At 36.7% G+C, this 25,059-nt stretch overlaps 2 protein-coding genes across 6 annotated transcripts in view; both read right to left on the bottom strand.

Annotated features, from left to right (window-relative positions):
- Positions 1–8,936, bottom strand: part of LOC142337894 (uncharacterized) — a 164,393-nt gene extending 155,457 nt beyond the window's left edge. For 2 of the 4 annotated variants that reach the window (XM_075387515.1, XM_075387514.1), the window contains exon 1: positions 8,622–8,933. The gene's annotated coding sequence lies outside the window, so the exon portion shown is untranslated. Of the gene's footprint in view, positions 1–8,621 lie in introns of all 4 variants that reach the window. The other 2 variants (XM_075387516.1, XM_075387517.1) reach the window with 2 other exon arrangements.
- Positions 8,937–9,362: 426 nt separating this feature from the next.
- LOC142337895 (uncharacterized) overlaps positions 9,363–25,059 on the bottom strand; it is a 51,683-nt gene continuing 35,986 nt past the window's right edge. For both annotated transcript variants that reach the window (XR_012758957.1, XM_075387520.1), the window contains exons 2-3: positions 10,160–10,379; positions 9,363–10,015 (exon numbers count right to left, since the gene is read on the bottom strand). Coding sequence is in view for 1 of the 2 variants with exons in the window: in XM_075387520.1 (XP_075243635.1) it covers positions 9,619–10,015; positions 10,160–10,203 (441 nt within the window). In the remaining variant the exon portion in view is untranslated. The remainder of the gene's footprint in view (positions 10,016–10,159; positions 10,380–25,059) is intronic.

Raw genomic sequence — 25,059 nt, forward strand, 5'->3', positions numbered from 1 at the left:
CACAACTGCCTATCTGCTCACTATTAAAATCTAACGGAGAAAAATTGAAAATAACGAAGACAGTGGTTTGCTCATTATTAATATTCGTATAGCTGAGGATAGACACCTATAATAAACAAGTTTCAGCTTGTTTATTATTTCATTGGTTGGATCATCATGTGTAACCACACATAGCCGATTCTTCTTTTTAGTAATTTCAGAATCTTGATCTGTAGACAGAACAAATTTGCAAACAATATTCAAATATGCATATAAAAATATTGCATTAAAAAAGTACATACGAATTTTGGATTACCAAAAACCAGTCACTTCAAACAGTCGACCTGGCTAGACTAATTTCTTAAAAGTGATATTTGAGCACTAATACAATTTTGGTACGAACCAATAAGCCAAGAAGCACTATGACTTCGACTTCAACTCAACCTTGTTTATCCGAGCACTCAAAATTGTGATGCAGACTCAGAACTTTGCTGTAGAATTTAGGCAAAAATTGAGAGCAAGAACTTGATAACCGCTGTAGAAATTAATTCTACAAAATGTGAGCCATTTCCAAAAGAAGCAATTTAACTGCCAAAATTTATTAGAAGCCAAAATTTTTAAAATACTGTCAAGATTTGGCAAACAATCTAAGCGAAATCACATTAAATGAAAACAAATATTTTAATTGCTCTCAATAAAAACAAAAGCGCCAACAACGTTTTGAATAGTCAATTCTGCACATTAAAAACTCTCCTCTTCCATGAAGATTGCTTAAGAGCTAAACTTCTATCGTTCAATCGATAAGAAGAATAAGTTCATGTGAAAAATGCGATTGAACCTCAAGACCCAAAGTTATTTTGAGGTTACTTCAAAATCAAGCTTCAGACGTCCAATTAATTCTGTTTTAATTGATTAAAAAAATTTCGCCAAGAAATCCAATAAAGAAAGTATCAATAAATTTGATATACACTATTTCTCTAAAGCGATATCTCAAAACTAAGTTACTGATTCGTTTTATAAAAACATATCAGACAGCATTCCGGAAAATAGGCTCAACTTATTCTCCTGATCTCATTTGGAACTGAAACGTAGATATAAAGGATACAAGGAGGCTCGGTAATGTATGTTCGCATGTAATGTACCCACACATGCTCATGCCCAGTTTTGACTTGAGTCTTCCAAATCAGGAAGAGATTGAAAACATTGAAAAAATTACATTTCGAAAAAAAGAAAAAAAAGCGATGTACGAATAAAAAAATCGTTTAAAAATGAAACCATTGAAGGAAGTGACAAAAGCTGCTTTAAAGGGCCGATGAAACATGCCACCAACGAGACATGGCAAACAACAAAGTCGAATAACAAAAACAAACATTACTTACGACCAAAGCTCAAGGCCATTTAGAAAACTTAACCGAAACAAAATTGCATTGCATAAACCGCAAAATGAGCAAACCAATTTTTACTTCACTAAACCAGATATGCGACCTGTCTTTAATGAGACTAAATAGCAGGTGAAAAGAAATAGATAAAAATGAAAAACATTAGCAATCAGCTGAAACAAAAAAACTAGGTTCAATTTTGACTCCGTAGAAACCATTGAGACCTTTAACTATCCAAATTTCATCATACGACTACAAAAAACGATAAATATACGCAAAAATGAAAACCATTCAAGTTAATTTTGTTAGAAAACAGTGTCAAAGCTGTTAAAACAAATATCTATTCACTGAGAAAATTATACAGGTTCAATTACGCACCTTTGCAACACCATTATTGGGATAAGCGACCTCTCATTAATTTAATAAAGTGAGAAGACACAAATTGAACCTCAAAAAAGACAAATATTGAAAAACAAAACAGAAACTAGAAGCGGAAAAATCACTTTGTAAAACAAAATAAAAGACAAAACAAGAAGCTTTCGACTGAAAACATTAGACCGATCAGCTTGCATAAACATTAGACCGATAGCTCCATAAAATGCCAATGAAACCTGTCCTCAGTGAGACTAAAATAGTTAGAAAACTACAACAACAAAATCAGATTTTCAAATACAAATTAACGCAGACAATGTTGAAGCCAAGAGAACCACAAGCATTGAACTGAATATATAATATATGTTCATTGGACCTCAACCGCCCGTAACTGTCATCGATCAATAATTGAGCAATAATTTTCGGTATGAAAACCTTCCAGTAAATAATTGAAAAGCGACAAATGCCAAAAAAATACAGCGCCAAAACAGCGCCGTAATTCAAACAATTTTTCATCGTAAAAACCAACGATTATGCAAAAACTAGACCCAAAATCGCTACTCAATTTTATGAAATTTTAATTGTTCTAATAGTCTGCAAACAATGTAATTTGATAGCAAAGTCGATAACTCAAAATGAATTTTGGATAATTATTGAGCCATATTAGAAAAAACCGGCAAATTGTTCAATCTAGAACTTATTCATAGGAATCGGAAGTAAACATAAACCTCTGTGGAGTGTATAAAGACTCTGTCACCAGTTTTAGCTTTGCTTTTCCGACAAATTTAAACAAATTGTGCAATAGATGCATAATTGGCGCTTATACGATTTCCAAAAGGTTTAATTTTTTTTAAAAATTTAGCCAAAAGTTCAACAGTTTAGTAAACCTCTTTTGTCGTTGAAATTAAAACTTTAGACGGCAGATTGCAGGAATAGCTGCGAAAACGATTTTCGCGTCATTTAATACAGATAGAAATAAATGTAGCTACTAATTGAAAAAATGTATAGACGACAAAAAAATCTATTTAAAAAATAATCGACGTTCAAAATAATAAAGCTTGTCAAAATTGACTCCAGAGAGGCCCTTTAAATAGGGACCTTTATTACACATATAATTTTTTGTCCTTTACCTATTTCAAATAATTTAAATTTGAAACCGCAAATTTATTTTATTGAATGAGAAGTCACGCATGATCCAAATCTAATAACAAAGATCACCTAAAAGTTTTTGCTAGAGAGAGAGAGAGAGAGAATTAAAAATGACATTAAGCAAACAAACGCAGAAAATTCCAATTTTTCAGCTCTGCTGTGTGAACAAATATAAAACAAAAGATTGAGACGAAACAAAAACATAGCAGGCACCTTAATTAAACTGAAAATTGATTTGACTAATCACCTGAAAATTAACCTTTTCACAGAAACGTCAAATTAAGACAGTCTACGAAAATCATGGCCCTATAGACGCATATTAAACAAAGAGATCTATAATTAATCAGAAAATTCATTCTTTATCCCAGATTTTTAGGGTTTTAAGGATTACTAAAAATAACAACACTATAAAGAGACTGACTCTCAGCATCGGTGCTAGTCATACGAGACTATTCAATAAGACCACAAAAAACAAAAGCATGCAACACAAATAAAGTGCAGCGACTTAATCGATTCCTTTATTCGACTTTAGCAACTGATGAGATCTGACATTAATCAGATTAATGGATCAGGCATTAGGGGTTAGGCAATAAGTTCAACAGACACAAGAAAAACTGTTCACAAAAACTTTTGGAAAACGAACAACATATACGACAGCGTAGAAAGCAATTAAAGCTATTAACTGACACAATTAACCGAGGCATCTTAATAAAAGAGCAAACAAAAAAGCTATAATTAGACCAAATGATTTGACAAAAAATTGAAGAAAAAAACTCGCAAAACTTTGATAATATTTCTTATTATTACAAACAATTACTTTCCAAGTCAAATTTTTGAACTCAAAAAAATGAGCAAATTAAAATAGTTCCTATTCGCGACCTGTGAAACATGTCCCCAGAATGATAAGATAACAAAAAGTACAACAAATACTCGCAAAACACGAAAAAACATTAGTTTGTTTTAGACAAAATATTGTCAAGTCAGTAACATCATTATCAAAGAAATAAAATCAAAACAAGGATTGTGAAAAACAAACACGAAGACCACGATATAGTTACGCTCAGCTTAAAGCTTCACAGCTATAAAGAATGACGCGTTTATGTAAAAAATAATTTAGCAAATTTTTAAGCAAACCCGGCAAGATTGAGCAAAAACACGGAAAATCTGAACAAAAAGAACTGAATTCAGTCTATTGTTCGCCCAATTATAAGCCTCAATAAATCCGTGGAAAAACGGATTTCAAAACATAGCTGGTAGATTGTCAGAAAATACCCGCAATAGCTTCGTAGATCTGCAGTCTCAAAAGGACCAAAAAAAAATTCAGTTCGTTAAAGGCTGAGATGTTAGAACTTTTTGAGATTCTGTATATACCATTGATGCTTCTAATAGCTGCCCTCAGATCATATTCGGTTAGAGTGACACATTCACTTGAGCTTATCTCTATGAATTTAAGTGAAGAAAAGTCAAATACAAATTGAGAAAGTCATTTTTGAGATTGATGTAAGTCACATATGACCAAAAACTCTCACGAGAATGAAGAAAACCTCGCTCCAATAAGAGGGAAAACGATATCACGCACGTAATTCAGACGTGATTGCATGAACGAATGAACAAAACGCTGACTTGAAGTGGTTGTGACCTCATATGGTGGTAACAAAAATCTTGACAAAATAAAAACATAGCCGGCAGATTGCCGGAAAATAGCCACGGTAGACGCTTGTTGCCTACCATGAATTGAAACAACTAATGAAATAAGATTGACAGATCGCCACCAGCAGCTTTCTAATAGACCACTAGACTTTTTGGGTTAGATTCGGACTGTCATTTTTATGAGACTCATTTGCTCTACAAGAAAAAGCCCTAATGGAGCTTCTTCAAAATTCATACTCAATATTAAAACTCAAAACTCTTACTCATGAATTAGGGCTATAAGCTTGGCACTACTTAGATGCACACTATTGACCTTTAATTAGTAAATGTTCATAAAATTTAAAGTTCCTTAAGTGAGTTCAGAAGTCATTTTTTAGAGTGAGGTATGTCAATCAATTGACTTAAAAGCAGAATTGACGTCACAAACACAAATTTCAACTTCAAAGCAGTAGAACTCACACAAGTCATTGAAAAAGTCAATTCCAACAAAAATCTGTTCGACGAAGTAAAAAAAAACATAGCTGGACAAGTCCTGAAACAAAATTGAAAGAATTGAATGAAACACTTAGAAGTACTCTACCTGACTAGCAGATGATCAATTGAACAATGCCAGCCAAAACATTAAAAAATCATCAAAAAATTGAGAAACAAACAATACAAAAATATAATCTTTGCTAAAGCTTTGAAGCTTTAACCCCTAAGACAAAATTTGATCCCTTTAAAAATAACTATTTCAAAAATATGTTTGAAACCAATTTTTGTTTCTGAAATTGCTGCAGTATTACATCTGCAAGGCCTCAAAAAAAATCATTGGCACTTTAAGATTGATTAAATCGAAAATGACCCAAACATTTTTTAAAGAAAATGAAGTCAATTGCAAATTTTTATGAATTGTTGCTGACAATTTTTATATTAACATCTTAAGAATTGTTTTTGTGTCTCTAGAGGAGACTATCCAGTAACCCAATTCCAAGCCTTGAAAATTAATTGGTTCTAAGATCGATAGGCAATAATTTTTATTAAAAAAATTCAAATTTCAAAAAAATTCGTTCCTTTAAAATGTCTAAAACTATTCAATTTCCCCCTAGCAGCTATTTAGCTATTTAATAACATACTATCAAACCCTGTATGAGGTTTTCTGGCAACTTAGGCAAGAAAAATTGAATAAAAGGCAAGTGTTTTGTAAAAATTTTTAAAAAATTTAAAATATCAGAGTCCTTTTAAATTCGAAAGGTTAGATTGTTAAACAAAAATCCATTGAAACTAACAATCATGCAGTAATTTTGTTTTCAGTCCGTAGAATAGTTTTCCTGGCTATTGACAATAGACGAACATCAAAAATTGACAAAAACATTCGGAAACCTTAAAACAGCGTTGAAAACCTATCCATTGTTACTAGAAACAAAACAGTGCCCTATTATCAAACCTTATAGGAGATTCCCTGGCCCCTGAAGCTGGAAAAACTCAAGAAATGACAAAAATTTTCAAAAATTGCACCATTTTGAGCCCAAGACCTCCTAAAAATGACTTTTAACCTGAAATTGAGGCCATCCCAGCAGCTGCACCACTCTAAGCACTTGCAGGACTACTCACGTCCACTTTGGCCCTATAATGAAACTTAATGAACGCTGGGCTTTACCTGTTTATCCCGTTGTGAAAGATCAAAGTAATTGAAAAATGTGCCAACACATCTTAAATAAAAACACGGCGCCCCAAAAAACCATTCAAATTCTTTGCATTGTAAAAAAGATTCGTTTCCCTGATAACAATCGATGCAACAACTCAATCAGTCTATTGTAATAGAGCGTTATGCAAAAGATCAATAAAAGAAGTTAGTGTTAGAAGCAGAGAATTGTTCGGAACCTTATGCAGGCTGATATGTGAAACCAAAATTCAAAGAAGGCTACTTCAACTGCAGAAAAAAGTTCGAGAACAAAAAAGTGAGTTACCATTCATTTTGGGAAAAAGAACAAAATCGTACAAACCTACTGAATAAATTATTTAGGACACTCTACACTGCTATGGTATCAGCAGAAATCATGAAATCGTAAGCCTCCTCAAACACCAAATGAAGGTCAGGGCTCTAAGAGATGACTTTTCTGCCACCCCTGATCGACAGCGCGCTCCAACTCCACCAGCTGGACAAGATCGGTTCTTAGAGGTCAAGTTAGTAGGGAAGAGAAACAGCAACCTACCATCAAAACAAGAAGCAAAAAGGAAAATAAAGGATGTGGTTATTATGACAGTAAAAAAGACAACACTGGGCCGTTATCGGAGTTTCCGGGTCAACGTGAAGAGAAACAAAAAGCATGTCGCTGAAGCCAAGTTTCTGTACTCCTCTGACGCCAGTCGCTGCCTGGATACAATCGGTGAACATCCTTCCTGACAACTTGGCATTGTGTTGTACGGCCACAAAGTTTCCAACGCCGTACTCCTTTCTTCCAAGAAACCTACGAAAACGTCAAAGCCCCCATTGTGTTCAAATATCGGGATGAAGTCAATAAGGACTGGACACAGAAGTCTCTGGATGCTAAACGCGCAGCTAACGAAACCCGCAGGAGGATCAATGGCTTGATTTCCACAAGAGACCCTGCAAAAAGGGAAGCTTTGAGGGAGAAAAGACAACTTCAGGCAGAACGAAAACGCGTATTACAAAACAGTCCATAAAATTACAATTAGTGTTTCTCTTTACTGTTGTTACTTTATTATAGATAAAAAGAAATTGTAGATATTTTAATGATGGTGCAAAAAGTGCTGACCATGCCCGGATTCGAATCTGTGTTCATCGCCCAAGAGGACCTAATCATACCACTAGACCAAATCCCACATTTACTTCTACGATGAAAAAAACGCTTTCAAGCAGTAAAACACCACTCCAAGTTGACTTTTAGTCGACTCCGAAAAATGTGTGAACAGATCTTTAAAAAAAGACAGCACACCAATACAATTCAAACTCTTTGAATTAAAAAAAAATAGGAACGCAATAATAGCCGCCTGGAATTGATGACGCCTTATCTATCGCTTTTGGAAATCTTTTCAATTCCATATTCTACGATGGACGGACTTTCTATTGATATCACTCCCAACTCTCTTTGATGAATATATCGAACGGCCAAAAATAACTGAACAGAAAGATCCAATTGAGCATATAGATCCTCCCCATCAAAAGAACAATATTTGATGTTATTTCTTGAAGTACTCTTGTTTTTGATTTAATTGAAAAGGCTCAATTGAACTTTTCATTGAGAGAATACAAGTGTTAATACTAATACTAATGCGGATTAGACCTAACAAGCGTTAGAAAATAAAAGCAAAGTTAGGCAATCAGCTCCTACTTACGCACAAAGGGGCTTGATTTTTTTTTATTATTTTGACTTTGTTTATCGACTTTCACGGGGCCGGCTTTAAAAAGGTTGAAAACGAACAAAATGCGTGAATAGATCTTAAAAAAAGACAAAACCCACTCAATTCCAAATAATTGAATTGTGAAAAAAAGACATGTCCCTTGTAAAGCCTTGCTCCATTTTGTTCAGCGGCTTTTAAACCGATGTCTCTAAAATATATCAAATACGGGAAGAACTTAATTTTTTTTCAATTCTAAAGGTTACATAATTGTACTTTCGAAGGATCTAAATTCACTCCTAATTTTCAACTTTTCTGTAGTTGTGAACTTCTGTTGTTAGAGATGCGTGGATGGAGAATTTAGATAAAATTACCAAACAATTTGGCCTACATTATTCTCAAAAACATCAAGCTATATATTGATAAAAAAATCAAAGCAACAATTGATTATATTTCTGAATTTAGTCTTGTTTCTTAAAGGAGCGGGAATCGAAGCTGAACATCGACTTTGATCGCTTTCAAGATCATTTTCCTACTACTAAAATCAGGAAGAACACTATTTGGAAAGAAAAAAAAATCAGCTAAGTATAAATCGTCAGAAATAAGTGGGTTGAAAACTCTCAAGAAAAACAGCAAGCAAAGTTTTCAAGTCTACAGTTTTAATGTCCGCAATCTTCTTGTTTGTGGTAACAATAGTTGTTGCTGTGTACTATTTATTACAACAATAACAATAAAACAAATAAAACTCACCTTATTGTACAACATTACTCATAAAAATCAATGACTGTACACAACTGTACGCGGCTAACTTGATAAAGAGAGATCGAACGTAATTGCAACTTCGAAAGCTGTTCATAGCTCAAAATATGCACACGTATAAAGAAGGAATTTGACTTTGGTACTGCTGTTCTCTCTCGATATCAGACCGATTTGTCTAAGATGTTAGGAATGTCCGCACATAGCCGCGCAGAATGTCAATAAAGCATACAAGTGAAAGGCTCTCAAACGTTCAACTGCTAATTATTCATCGCTAGATCGAGCACGATAAATTATTTGAAGCAAAAAGCTTTATTGTACGATTTTATTTTCAACTCAGAAAGACAAAAAACTTTTTAAAATTTGCATTATGTTTCTCGGTTAGTTAGTTCTTCTAACTTTTTTTGTTATGACTTGGCTGCACTAGTTAATAACAATCGCTTTGACGTGATACTATGACCATAAAGCCGTAGAGAAAATTGGTAAAAGCAATAATTAGACCGACCAGAAGGCCTACGAAGTAATATATTTAAAGCAACATTAACTTTGAGTGACGGCTCAAAGAATTAATCTCGAATAGCAAAACCGTAGGTGACTTTTTATCATTTGTTCTTTGCACCACCGAGGACTCAGATAAGTATTACAAGTCCGTGAGATCATTGCACATGTGAACAAGACACAGCAGACTGGTCTAATCAGTCTGAAAAACGCCCAGAAGTCAGTGAACACGACCAATTTTAACATCAATCAAATTTAAATTCAACAAAATTTGTGGTTGGAACAATGAAAACAAAAACAAAATCATGAGCATCATAGATAACTTACTCTGAAAGTATTATAACCAGGAAACTACTCTTCAAATTACAAAAAAACATCAAATTCAAATTCATCATTCTATAGAAGTTATCACTAACATATCGATAACCAACACAATCATTGAGGGTTCATATTATTTTTTGAAATGGTCCAGTGAATTCCCAATAGGAATATTTTAGCGCATCATAATTGAACACATTTCTGTTCTCTGGTGCCACTTGTGTCTGTTGCCTACCAAGTGAACTGCTGCTTCTGATGCCCAATAAGCGGTTTCTTCTGATGCCCAATAAGCGGTTTCTTTTGATTGCCAATAAGCGGTTTCTTCTGATGCCCAATAAGCGGTTTCTTCTGATTGCCAATAAGCGGTTTCTTCTGATGCCCCATAAGCGGTTTCTTCTGATGCCCAATAAGCGGTTTCTTCTGATGCCCAATAAGCGGTTTCTTCTGATGCCCAATAAGCAGTTTTTTCTATGCCCCATAAGCAGTTTTTCTGATTCGCTATAAGCAGTTTCTTGTGATGACCCACAAGACAACAATACGTTGATGTGAATGAAGCAATTGTCGGCAAGCACCTTCAAACAAACTCAAGACATGAATCTCAAAACACAAATTTTTCTTAACCTTTTTCTCAATGAAACACAGTCCAGCAACTCGATACCACGTCACCAGCAACTCGAATCACGTCACCATATATTGTACAAATTTGGGTCACTTACAAGCCTTCATGTTGACATTTTTGCTCTTGATGCAAATCTCGCATAGTTATCCCCAATCAGCTCCACCACACCACACCTCCGTCCTGGTGTCTCCTTCGAGCTCTGTCGCAACTCATGATCACTCTTCATTAAGAACGCATCTCAAGATACACATTACTGCTCTCAAGGACTCAAAACTGTCTGTGGACTATCTTCCACGCTCCAATAGCACTTTTGAACGCTATAAACAGAAACAATTTATAGCACTACAAAAAAAGCAAAATAACAAACATAACTAGCAGATTGCCAGAAAATAGCCGCAATAGCTTCGTAGATCTGCAGTCTCAAAAAAACAGTGAAAAAGACGGGCCAAAAAATTCGTCTTTTCATTGAAGGCTGATATGTTATATTTTGATTAAAAACATGTATAAGTTTTTGCTGCCTCTATTAGCTGCGCTCCAATAACTTTCAATTAGAGTGACACGCACTCACTTGACCTTATCTCTTTGAATTAAAGCAAATGAAAGTCAATGTCAAAGTGAGGAAGTCATTTTTGAGAGTGAGCTAAGTCAAAGTGTGACCAAAAATTTAATCACGCGAATGAACAAAAAAACTCGCTCCAGTAAGAGCGAAAAATGACGTCACACACGCAATTCAGTTGAAATTGCATGAACGAATGAACAAAAAGCAGATTTGAAGTGGTTGTGACGTCGTATGGTCGTAACAAAAATCGCGACGACGAAATAAAAAACATAGCCGGAAGAATTCCGGAAGCGACTCGAAGCATCAAAACTTCACTAACAAAACCGTAATTGCAGCGGAAGCCACTACTTTTTGTATTAAACCATTAGCTCACCACCTCTCCAGGTCTGCTCTGAAAATTGGTGAAATTTAAACCACTGTCACCAAGAGAAACAAAATGCAGTAAAATTTTTTACCATTGAAAACGTTTGGTAATGTTAAAAAACCAAAATACTTAAAGTGGTCAAAAAAGTGATAGACTGAAAAAGCTGACAAGGTTATCAATTGCCCTCAAATAATTCATGATTTTAATCCGAAAAAGATCGCGAAAGCAAACGGCAGATAAAAATCTTAGAAACTAAGTTAAATCTTTTCAAAACAGAAAGCACAAATTTAATAATCAGAGAACACCTATAAATACACTTCTAATCACCGCAATTAGGACAAAAAACAACACACACTTGTTCATTGTTGTACATATTCTAGATAACATGATTTCATACTAATTCAAAAATTAAATTGGTCATAGAAAAGACATAAGCAGCAGGAAAAATATTCAAAGGCAAAAAGTCTTAATTTAATACCAAGGCCCGAAGAAAGTTGCAGTAAATAGCCTTAAGTGGAAAATGAGGAAAAGGCTTGCTATCAAACTCTCAGTACTGCCTTATGTTGAATCAAATCAAATGCAAACCAAAGAAATGACGAAAATCTAAGAAAAAGCTGAAATCATTCATTTTTAACAACTGAAAAAATCAATATACCGAAAATATATGTAGGTCCCATGACAAAGGTAGAAAGATACTCACTAGAATGTGAAGAATATGGGCACAAAGTAAGAAACACCGTAACAAAAACACATTCTTGATTTTTGAAAGTTAAAAATCAATAAAAAATTCAAGAAAAACGAATACATTTCATTGTTCAGCTTTCAAGACATATAAAAGATAACTAATCATCCGATACAAGGATCTATTCTCCTTAAGAGAACAAAAAATAGGAAAAAGCAGAATTTATAAATACAAAAAACTTCTAAGACAGCATTTATGAAAAAGTTGTAACTGTTTTTCAAAACCTAACGCCAAAAAATGATTGAATTTTTATTGAAACGAAATTGAAGTCCCTCATGTTGCACAAAAAGACCATTTCCAGCAATTACAACCAAAATACAAACAAAAAAACTGACCAAAATCGGAAAAAACAACCAAAATCGGATTAGCATATGTAAATTTATAAAATAAAATGACATCGAGGTAGAAAGAGGCGTTGAGTATATGAAATATCAAAGAGAAGTTGCCATATTAACTGATTTTTGACAAAAAGACGGTTAAAAGATCCAAAAATGAAGAAATTAATAGAAAAAAAAGGCCAAGAATTAACTAAAAAATCAAGAAATATGTGCCAATTTTCAACTTGAAACGCATTTTCAGGCTCTGCAAAACACTGTGGAATCAATTTCCGAGGTCGACATTTCAATATAGTAACGAATAAACTTTATTTCTATAAGAAACCAAATTAAAAGCAAAAAAAATGGGCCACTTAGTCCAAAAAACGGCTAAAAACGGTATCTATATGTGCCATTCAGTCAAAAACTACTTTTCAAAGTCAAAAAGGCATTCACTAAACGAAGCACATGATCAAAAAACTTCTCTCGCTTAGCGAAAATCTGTTCACCGAGACAGCTTTTCTCATTTTCGCTTTTAGGTGAAAATGCCGCGTGAACAATTCTACTTCCTGTAAAAAAAGAAAAAGATCGAGAGAAAACCAATACTCCTCTTCGAGTCGCAAAAAAACCAAGAGAAGGCCAATAATAGCCCCAGCTATCGCTGTGCGGCTATTAAAAAACTTTTTATTCTTCTTTTAACTGTTTTTCGAAACCTAACGCCAAAAAATGATTGAATTTTTATTGAAACGAAATTGAAGTCCCTCATGTTGCACAAAAAGACCATTTCTAGCAATTACAACCAAAATACAAACAAAAAAACTGACCAAAATCGGAAAAAACAACCAAAATCGGATTAGCATATGTAAATTTATAAAATAAAATGACATCGAGGTAGAAAGAGGCGTTGAGTATATGAAATATCAAAGAGAAGTTGCCATATTAACTGATTTTTGACAAAAAGACGGTTAAAAGATCCAAAAATGAAGAAATTAATAGAAAAAAAAGGCCAAGAATTAACTAAAAAATCAAGAAATATGTGCCAATTTTCAACTTGAAACGCATTTTCAGGCTCTGCAAAACACTGTGGAATCAATTTCCGAGGTCGACATTTCAATATAGTAACGAATAAACTTTATTTCTATAAGAAACCAAATTAAAAGCAAAAAAAAAAATGGGCCACTTAGTCCAAAAAACGGCTAAAAACGGTATCTATATGTGCCATTCAGTCAAAAACTACTTTTCAAAGTCAAAAAGGCATTCACTAAACGAAGCACATGATCAAAAAACTTCTCTCGCTTAGCGAAAATCTGTTCACCGAGACAGCTTTTCTCATTTTCGCTTTTAGGTGAAAATGCCGCGTGAACAATTCTACTTCCTGTAAAAAAAGAAAAAGATCGAGAGAAAACCAATACTCCTCTTCGAGTCGTAAAAAAACCAAGAGAAGGCCAATAATAGCCCCAGCTATCGCTGTGCGGCTATTAAAAAACTTTTTATTCTTCTTGTAGAATATGGCCATCCGTAGTTAATAGCTTTACCGTTTATAGCGACAAATGGATTCTAATGACTGGTTCCACCTCTCATCAGTTGCGGCATGAATAGCATTATCAATGTGAAACCACCCATTATGTTGCTCAAATATGCTAACAAAAATAAAACTCATAGTCACAGGGCAGTGGGTGGGTGGGTGGGGGTGGGGGGGTTCAGGGGTGGAGAGCTTTGGGAACAGTTCCACATATCATTCAAAACGGCCAATACAAATTTAAAACGATCTGAATTCTGCAAACTAATAATTCACTCAGGTTCAGACCATTCACTTAATTAACTCCATTTTTCAACTATTATTTTGCAACTTACAGAACAGAGTACAACAGACGGAAGATATGACACTACAGAACAAACACTGATGACTTACCATAATACTTCAGTGGTCCACGGCAATCCCGAAAAATCTTTAGGATGTTCAAAAACAGAATCTGATCGCATTTCTGTCCTCTGTGATCTATACAACAGAGTTCTATAAAACAATAGTTCAAGAGGGTTCATTCCTGTGGAACACAATGAAGATACGAGGCTCTCAAGAAAGCTATGGCTGGAAATAAACGCAGTGGGTACACTCAAACGTCAGGATGATGGCGCCCGCCAAAAGGATGCATTCCAGACTCGAAATGATAGGAGTTTGAAGCCAATAGGAACTGAGGTCAGGTTCGAACATCCTTAGCAGAGTAAATAGTTGAACGGTCTACCAAATACTATAACGCTCTAATGCAGCACTACGATTCTTTGTCAAAATATCATGGTTCATCTCACTCTCTACTATCATCACGCCCTAGTGATCTGTGGCAACAGAAAGGTAAATTCACTAAAACCATGTGCCTGGTCAAATATCACCAAGGACTAGGAAACCGTTTGAAATCCGACAAGTTCTTGTCTACATTCACTTGACACAAATATTTGCACTGCTTAAACTTCTCAAAATTTTGGCTTTAAGCATCTGTAAGCTTCTGAATGACTTCAATGGCTGATATATTGAATTTCATTCAGGAAATGCAAGACCCTGACGCAGCTGTGGGTCATTCTTTCACAATTCTCTTTGTGGACCACCACAAGAAAGTCAACGTGCACAGGGTTTTAACGCAAACAGGGCATATTGTTACGCACTCCCGATTTACAAGTAATCAGTCAATTTTCTACGTCTGATCGCCACCTGGCGTACTTCGGGATTGTGGAGAGATTGCTACCAAACTGATCAAAGCAAAAGATCCAGTCAAAGTGAGATTCAGGGAATGCAAGTTTGCAGAGATGCTCCCAAAGGAACATCAATGCTTAGATCCTATTGCACAATATGACAAGATGAAACACCTCACACCATACCAGCAAAATAAGGTTCGCCTGCAAAAACCATTGCTTTCCTACATTATTGAGAACATTCTTTTTCTAATAATTGTGTCTCAGATACCGAAAACTCTAAGAACTAAGATCCAGTTACGGCGTTTCCTATTTATTCGACTTTTCAGTTCCAGTACTGCTCTACCGTTGCTTTGCTTATTCCCCAGTAGTTAACGAAAGACCCCCTGATCTTAACTTTTGGAAGAATGCACTTTCATATTGACCGTCGACCATTTGGGTTGCATACTGGCTGGTGGGAAGACACCACACCTTATCTGGTTGCAGTTTATCAAATAAAACTCACATCCCATTCCAGGTCTGTTTGCATAAATGCTTTGCATAGTTGGCGAAACTTATTATCTTTTGCGAGACGGTCGTGCAGACTGCTCAGTTGAGCCTTTGTTACTGGTTAGTTGTTTTGTAATTTTCAGTCAAATTGAACAGAAAACCGATTTTGTACCTGGCACCGTTGTGATTGATTTTTTTTTCAAAAATTGTTAAAGCGATTTCCTTCTGTTTGGAAACAATTTTAGATTCTGGTTCTGTATCGAATTATCAACTTTTCAGGAGCTGGTTTTGACTGTTCTCGGATCCAGCATTGCTAAAATTACTCAACTTCAGAGGATCAGATTCAAGACTGACGCTAAACAGAGACAAAACATGACAAGGGTGCAAAGTTTTGCCCAAGATCCCAAAGATGTTGTCACAGAAACAAACACCAATCAGCCCAAACTCATTACAACTAGGTACAAGACAATGATCACCCGTTTATTCAAAGTCCTTTCTGTAGTGGAGGGTGAAGCACTCATATGAAGCACTCAGGGATATTCAATGAAAGCAGTTTTGAGTGAACTTGGCTAAACCAGAACACGGGGAAAACATAACCTCTTTCAGACTTGAACTCAACTTCGTCGTTGTACATTTACGTTTCGGCATTTACATTTGCAGCAAATGTACCACCATAATTTTAGTACATTCCGCTCAGTTTATTGACAATTAATTTTATATTTAATTTCTTGGAGAAATTTAATTTCTTGCTCACCATTTATATTTAATTTCTTGGAGAAAAAGAAAAACAGCGAATTGATCAACCTGAGTACCATCTGCGGCCTCTGAGTTGAAAGAGCAATCTGGCCTTAAAAAACCAGAAGCAAGAAAACGAACTCAATTTATTGAACAAATTTGAAAACGTCACGAAAATGTCATCCGAACAAAAATAACATGGATTGCTAATATACGATTAAATAAAAAGTAATGTAAAATCCAGTCTAAAAAAGTTGAAGTTAGGCCAGTTAGTCCAAATTTGGTATCGAAATTAATTGATGTTCTCAAATCGGGCTGTCCATTGTAAAATTGTCTGATCTCAACTTCAAACGCTGTTGAAACACTATTATAGAGTGCGATAATTTTTCAGTTTCAACTGAGTCCATTCTCTCGAAATAAAAATCAGCTAGTTGTCTGGAATGAGGCAGTTAGCAATTATGTTTCTTGTCATCGCACAAATAACAGTAAGCATTTCAAAACTTTGCAGCTTATTGCAGTGCTTGAGAAAATCAAGAGCGTACAGCAATAGCATACGCGGGAACTCTTGAAATTTCCACTCAGAACAAAAGTAGTACTCCATTTAATGATACGCTTAACTATCCACTTAAGACATTGTGTATAGATGTAAACAAAAAGAACCTAGTTAACTTAAATTACACCAAAATCCTACGCTTGAGCTGAAACCTCTAACAATAGTGCTAACGCATAAGAACAACCTTCTTTTATCAGTCGTCATTCCCAACGGAGAACTCTCCAAAGGCCGTCGTAAAACTCTCTGTGCCCGAAGCGTTTGATGAGCTAGAGTTGTACAACCAATTAAATGCCTCTTACTCCTCCGTAGTTTATGATATCTATCTGGTCGCGTGACTTACTTAAATTACGGGTTGGTTTGTGTTTTATTTACTGCATTAGCCCATTTCGAGTTTTCTACTCTCTCAATTTTTTACTGTTTCCTTTTCAGCTAATTCTATTATGCTTTCTGTTATCATTTTCACATTGCACAGTACTTTGCATGATGTAGTACCTTGCCATATATGATAATAGGTTTCAACTGTATAATGACAGGTGTATGACTATGTTTATAACTGTATATTACAACAGTCAGAGACGACATAGACAATTTAAGATCAAATGCTTGATCGCAAAAAATATCCCACTATAGTGAATGATAAAAATCAGGGTTTCTTTGAACTTACACTAGATTTGATCTTACACTAGATTTGATTTTACACTAGATTTGATCTGAAACTAGACCACAATTCATGCTAGAAGTTCCATTGATTCTTCGGACTGACAGACAACAGAGCAGAACATACAAGAGCACAAAAACACTTCTCACATGCCTTCTTAAAAAACCCAGAAAAAAGCAACAGGAAAATCTGCAGCTTGAAAAAGATTTTCGTAAACGCGTAGCTGCTATACTGCAATTGACGAAATTGAGTTGATGGACAACTCATCACTATGCATTCGCAAAAACAGGAGAGGTCAGCTCATTGTTCCGAGAAAAACTCGTTCAAGGGCACGAAACATGTTCAAGATTGGATCAACACCCGGGAACATTTCGGATGCATCAAATGAACCGAGTTTGGATCTTCCGAGTTGCATTGCCCAATCGAAAAATCCATTGCACTTCGCGCTCCATCAATGCACTTTCAAACTCAAACCATCATGATCCCAAAACCAATGATCACATTGATCATGCCGGAATCAGTTGTTGATCACCGCAACAAAACCCTCCAAAAACACTTTATTTTTGCAAAATGCAACACCCGTCCAATCTCTGTCTAATGTTCCACAATCTGTTCAATACCTCCCTGCGTTATTTTTTTTTGCTGGTTCAACCAACAACTTTTCCAAACCAATAAATCTCTGCTCTCGGGGAGGTCTAGCCCACCCCTCTTCCCGGCCACAAATGCGAAAAAAAAATTAGAGAGTTGGCTGAAACAACTGGCAGCAAGAGGGGTCTCTTGCCAGAATCGAAACCGTCTCAGCACAATGTCAACCATTTGCATTGGCATGAACGGTACGGCAATTTGAAAGTGCAATCAACCCTCAGTCCATGGCATATTACGTCAAATCGACGTAACTTAGAAATCGTTACAGGGAAAGCAAGAGCTGCCATTTTTGAGGTCACAATCTGAGGCCTAAAGTAGAAAGACGGACTTAAGACAATGAAACGAAAGTTTGGTCAGCCAGCGGGCGTCGTCAGTGCACATTTGGACAAACTCAGCAATTTCCCACTTTTGAACATTCGGAGTAGTGATAAAAAGCTACTCCGACACCATCAACTCTTGTCGGCGTCCTCAGGTCACTTTCATTGGACCCTGACTGCAATCGCACCTCGATTTTTAGCACGGCTCTGAAATGGATGCCGCCCAGTATGAAAGAAACTTTAACTCTTCAGGGCCCAGAAACAGTGGATTAGGCAGACAACTCTTGATTTTGACGATCAGCTCAAGAGGCCGAGGAAATCACTTGTTGAAACAAACGTCAACAACAACAGCTGCCGTCAAAACCAACTCCGTAACCAAGGCTAAAATTTCTTCGAGAAACCACTGCCAACAAAAATAACACATAAACCAGCTGCATAGGCAACCACCCCCTCTGGTATCCTTGTGTGATTAGGAAAAAATCACGTGTAGCGAGCAAAGGAATTGGCTTGTACAAATCTGTGGTTCTCATGCTTTAGGGAAAACATGTGTTGCGGCATTACCCATCCCAGGAAGGAGGGTTGCAGCAGCTCCCACAACCTTTTTCTCTATGGATCAAGAAACAAAAACCATAAATAAATCCTCCACAGCTAACAGCAACATTAATTCTAATGCCAGAGCATGGCCCAGCAAACCCTGTTTGCAAGAGTCGAGTAAGTCTACAATTAGAATAAAAATCTGTGAGCAAGGTAAGAGCCCTCCTTCAATTGCCTGAATTGCAGATTTGAAAATTTTCGGTAACGATACCACGGCTGTAGGTTTGTGGGATGCCGCATGCAGTAGCCCTTGGTGTCCAATAGTCTTGCACACAGACTTAGCTTGCACGGTCCTGCAATAAAACTATGAGTATAAATACCAAGGAGCTTATTGACACGAAGTTGGTTGAACTAACTTTAACGCCATGCAACAACCAAGGAATTGAAGCCTTCAAAATGAGTCATTACGCAAAAAATAACATGAATGTGAGTGCAGATATCCTTGATACAAATAGATCCAGAACTGCAGTAAACTTACCTTCACTTTTAGACCCTGTAACATACTGCTATGGAAACATCGCGATAATTGGACTGGATGCGTATCACGCGATCTGCCTAAGTGAAACAGTTACTGCCCACGAGAAAGGCTCGCAACTCGTTTGCATATAGTTTGGATTTTCAGCGGCGCCCTTTAACGTCATTCTTCAGTTTTAGTCTTACAGTTTCAAAGCAATCATGAACCGCTTTCAAACCGAATAGTAAAGTGAATTTATGGTACGAAATGGGGTCGTATGGCGCATTCAAGTACTGAGTTCTCCCGTGTGATCAGCCAAATTGGCGCTTTTTGTGACCTCAAATGTTTTACGTAAGCATGCACGCTACATTTTTCGGGCAAAAGACTCGCTCACATGCTAGAACTACGCACTGCAGCGAGTAAAAACGCAAAACCTTGTGAACATCTGCACGGGCAATTAATTAGATTTAAAGGCTTCTCTCAAGGCCCTTACGAGATAGAAATTGTTACATAATCTCCATGTAGGTGGGTTCAAGCGGACCAAAAATTGTTAAGGAAGTGCCAGATATGGTCGACCGAGCTGATGGTCTCCTCAATTTACTGAACTAAAGTTATCGTTTCACACAAGAAGGAATGACTATACTTTTTTAAAGTGGTATCACAACCACAACGGCATTTGCTGCCAGCCAGTGTACTATTAGCACCGACACAAAAAATTCCAAGATCTACTACCCAATTGGTCTTGTCGCACTGTTAACTGTAGGTGCTCAAATACTTTGAAAGACAGTTGACAATAGATAAATAGTCAACAGATAGAGTTGTGGATGACGAGTCATGAAACGGAACACTTGATAGGTTCCTCGCAAAGTGTGGATTTCCGTAGTTGCCTAAGAACAAACTATAGATAAAAAATATTTAAGAACCATTCCAACATCTTGATCTCTACGAGCCTGGTGGAAGCTCTCAAGACCTATTTACCTGTGATTTATGACAAACCGGCAGCTGCTGGCACGCATGGTATATGTCCGCTGAAGTTTTGTAGTCTGAAATTTTTCTGCCACTTTTCTTTCATTCAATTAGTTGCGTCGTCGACATCAAGCTAGGCGTTGTATTCAAAGAATATGATAACTGCACCTTATCTGTAGCGGTACCCGTAACCAAGCCCATTAAGGAACAAAGAACTCAATACATCTTGTTGACGGCAGCACTATAGTATTTTGATCAGTGATTCTTCACTCCCAATGACAGCGTCTCTAACCACAAAGCAGAGTAGTTTCTTCGCGCAATTATTACCATTTATTGGACCCAATGATCTCATACACTGACCTGGTTGTTTTAAGCGACTATTTGAGTTTGAGTTTGCCTTCATTTTGTTAGACACACGCCATACATTTTAGCAACAGAGCATCGATTGTTTACGCCTGAAAGTCAGGCGTAACCAACCGTCATCGTTAATTGCCATTAAGCCCAGCTTCGTCATATGCAGAGAGTTCAGCGCTGCAATCATTCAACCGATCATGGCATACCTCACAACGGAGAGACTCGCGTACCAGTCAGCTCACTTCATAAACACAGGGATTGATTACTTTGGACCACTCTCCGTTAGCGTTCGTCAGACTACCGAGACGAACTTGTGTTTTCTCTTCTGAATACTGGTTCTGTCCAATTTGAAGACGTTCCTTCCGAGGATACCAGCTCCTGTATAATGAGAGTGCAGCGGTTTGTCTTCCACCGGGTTTGCCGGCTACGAGTTGGCCAGAAAACGAACTCTGTGAGAGATTGAAAAAAATGCAAAATTATTAACATTGCCCTGCAACTTGCGCATAAAAGCTTTGAATGGAGGTTCAATTCGCCCAGTCCACCACACCAGGGTTAAACCTATGACAGGCTGGTTCGTAGTTTTGAGATTACGGCAGTCAATTCTCGGTACATATTACCTCACCAATGAGACGTTGACTAAATTTTGTCACCTGGAATACACACTGAACGTACGTCAGCTGACGCCCGTAAGCCACAACCAATTCTACCTAGGCGTAAAATCACCTAAAAGCATATTCTAATAACCAAACAACCGAATTCCATCATCTTTTGTTGGTGATAAATCACCCATCGTAATCAATACCACTAACGAACAGCCCTATGCCATTGCAATTTGATCACGTTGGCTTAGGGAGTACGTATCTGCTCTCATTAGATCTAAGCGGCAGACGCCTACCGAGAAGCACCTCAAGACGGTCGTCTTAGTTTCGATAAACGCAGGCAACCGTAGATGTTACAATCTTACTGCTGGGATTGAGGAACTACGTTACGGTTCCGGTAGTGTTGCACTGTCCGCCGACGTCGGGATCGATAATTAGGCTTTCCCATTATCTTCGGGATCAGACAATGTTACTGGATCAATTGAAACGAAAAATATCATTAAATGAAATTTTGTGTGCTAAATGAAAATTTTCGCAGCCCTTAAGGACTAATGTGCAGGGGTGCGGATTGGGGGCTGTTGGGGGGCCGGTGGGTGAGTTGGGGTGGGGTGCGGGACGAATGGGTGGGGTGGGGGATAATCTTCACACCATAAGTATAATCTCCAAATCAATTTCTGTGAATCGCATAGTTGGGGACTAGTGAGCTTAAAGGCTCTTAAAAAACTTAATGCCCACTGGGCGCTACCTCTATATCCCATTTCTGAGGAAAAAATTCAACTGGTCAGATGAAAACTCGGTCAAGCGAAGAAGACCAACAGGACTAATATAATTGCTACAAACTGACAGTAATTAACTATGATTTCCTAAGAAGTGCTAGTTAAGTCATTTATGGTTTTAAAAAATATGTTCTATTTCTAATATAAGTCAGCGCTTATGAGAGTAATAGATGATGGAATCACGCCACATAAGTGTGGCATCAACAAAAGTGTCAAGGCAAAAGAAAAAACGTGAACAAGAAAGAGGACAGAAAAACCAACCGACAGAGAGGGAGAGGGAGGGAGAGAGAGAGAGAGAGAGAGAGAGAGAGAGAGAGACAAAGATAGAGAGAGAGAGAGAGAGAGAGAGAGAGAGAGAGAGAGAGATAGAACTATGAATATTTTCCATGCTGAGATTCGACTCTGCAACTTCTAGTTTTCCAGCCTCGATAGTAAATAATAAAAAACTGAAGTGCTAGTTTCCAGCAGTGAAAAAATGTTCCCAACCATTTTTTACTCTCTGGAGCTCTATCTTTTAACCCATATGCAAGACTTCAAACGCTTCAATGGCCAGTGAAGATAGTTAAACTTGGAAAATGACGAAAATCAAAAATTTAAAAACAATTGCAAAATTTATTAAATTGCAAAAATTCGTGATATAAATATCGTCAGAACAATTTCATTGTATCCAGAGACTATGCAGGATCCCTATTTCAAGCCTTAAATAGTTTTATTGGCTCCTAAAGATCCTAATGATAAAAAAAGAAAATTTGAAAAAAAAATTAAAGTTTACCAAAAATTGCTAAAACTCTAATTATTAAAATATTGATAAGAATTTCATTAACTCTAGAAAGTATACAGCAGCGCATTATCAAACCTTGGCCAATGGTTCCGAAATAAAAAAACAAAAAGATCCAAAAAAATGAAAGAATTCAAAACTATCAAACCCTGAAGAAGTTGCCTGGCCGCCGAGGCAAAAAAAAACTGAACAAAAGACGAATATTTTAGAAAACTTGAAAAATTTTCAAGCTTTAGCAAAAATTACTAAAACCTGTGATATTGAAAAATTGAAAACTATTCCATGGCCAATAAATTTTTCAGTAACTTATTATCAAACCCTAAAGGAGGTTTTCTGGCCCCTAGGGCTGGAAAAACATAAACAATGACAACATTACAAAATTTGCTGCAGTGCGGAATTTGTCAATAAATGCTAAAATCTGATGTTAAAATCATGAAGAACATTTCATTAAATCTAGAAGCTACGCAGTAACCTATTATCAATCCCTAGAGGATGTTCCTTGGCTCTTGAGGCTGGACAAACCTAAAAAAAATCGACGAAAATTTTCAAAAAACTTAAAAAAAATTGATGCACCAAAACAAATAGCTCTTGAAATGAGGATTAAAAAACTTCTGTCTTGCAAACGCCCTTTATCGATTTTAGCCAAAATCAATTTTAGACTGGCCCAACAACAATTCGCAAAATGATGAAAAGACACAAAATGCAACATTTTGGGCTCAAAAACTCCTTAAAATGACCTTAATCTACGTGGCTTCACCACACTAAGCACCTGAAGGACTAAACGGTGCTAAGGGCCTACAATGAAACTTGATGACCGCTGGGCGCTACCTGTTTATCCCGTTTTTGAGGACAAAGTCAAATAAGTCAGACAAAAAATCGGTCGAGCGAAAATGCGCACAAAAAAGACCATGAAATCAATACGGAAAATCTTTTTCACCTTGCCACGGCAGTTTTTGATGTGTATTATAGCTGCGTGGTTTCCACTTAAGCAAATTAATGAATTTAAAGTCAGGAAGCTTTTACTCAAACTGTAACGTTGCCTTGATTCAACAACTGGAGGCAGGGCAGATACCAGTGGCAAGTAAGCCCAAAGCGTTAATTAGCTGTGGGGTGATGCTGCGAACTGTTAATCTTTTCCTAGCTCGCTTTTTTGAAGCCAATCTTATCTATTATCCCTTTATACCAAAACACCAAGGCAGCTGTCTATAACACGGATCGGATTTGCAATACCAAACTCTTATTTATTTGTGCACTTTACTGTCCATCAGGAGCAGATATTACAGTTTGATCAGTAAAAGTTTACTCATCGAGATTCTGCAATTGAAGTCTCGACGTTAAGGTGACACCCGAGTCAAGTTGCAACATTCTAGCTAGCCAAACTTGGGCTTGCTTGAGTTGTAACCACTATAGCAATAACTATTTAGGCTCGTGCACTCAGTTAAACATAAACCGGCTTTGATGTGATCATGCTTTATTTTCATTGAAGTTTAACTTCTAACTCAAAAGTTGGAATTCAGTTAGAATTCGAGTCCAAAAAACTCGAATTCAAAACTCAATTCCAAATTGGAGCCAAATGGTATATTGAAGCATTAATTTGTAAGTCAGTCGGACTGAAACTGAGTACTAGAGCAATAACTGGTAATAAACGTTAATTCAGCTTACAATAAATTAGCATTAAAGTGATCTTCCTTTTGTATTTTATTGGGGTTAAATCCCTGAAATCAGAGCAACTGAAACATTATTAGAGCAATAAATTTTAAAGATTTTACACTCACTCCAAATAAATTTAACTTTAACATGACCATCCTTTTCCACTAAATTTGCTATAGAAGTTCAACTATTTGCTATAACGTGGGGTTGAAAGGAGAACTATCAGTATTCCATTCAGACGGCAGCCGAAGATGCCAGCAACAGCCAAGAGCTATTTAACGCTTTGTGATTACTGGCCATTGGTAGTGTGCCAGCTTCAAATTGTTAAGAGTCAGGACAAACGCAACAGTTTGATTTAACGTCAGGAAGCGTTCCTAAAACTGTAGCATTTGCCCTGACTCAACAACCGAAGGCTGGGCAAATAATACCAAAGGCCTGTAATCTCAAAGCGCTAATTCGCTGTGGGTGATGCTGCGAGTTGTCCAACCTTTCCTAGCTCACTTTTTCGAAGCCGATCTTATCTATTATGCCTTGACATCAACACACCTACTAAAGATTGAACGTGATACTTCCATTTTCACTGAGGAAATGGAGTGAAAGTAAGACCTACAAACTTCAGAATTTACGAATATCAGAACATCTCTGTCTGGACCGATGAACATTCGTAAATGCGCATGTTAAGGATTAAAAATAAACGTCGTTTCAAATTTTCCCGTTCCACGTTGCAGCGGCTAATAAAGGAGTCCATTAATACATTACAATGAT

The sequence above is a fragment of the Convolutriloba macropyga genome, chromosome 4, assembly GCF_964194025.1.
Source record: "Convolutriloba macropyga chromosome 4, txConMacr16.3, whole genome shotgun sequence".
Taxonomy (NCBI): domain Eukaryota; kingdom Metazoa; phylum Xenacoelomorpha; order Acoela; family Convolutidae; genus Convolutriloba; species Convolutriloba macropyga.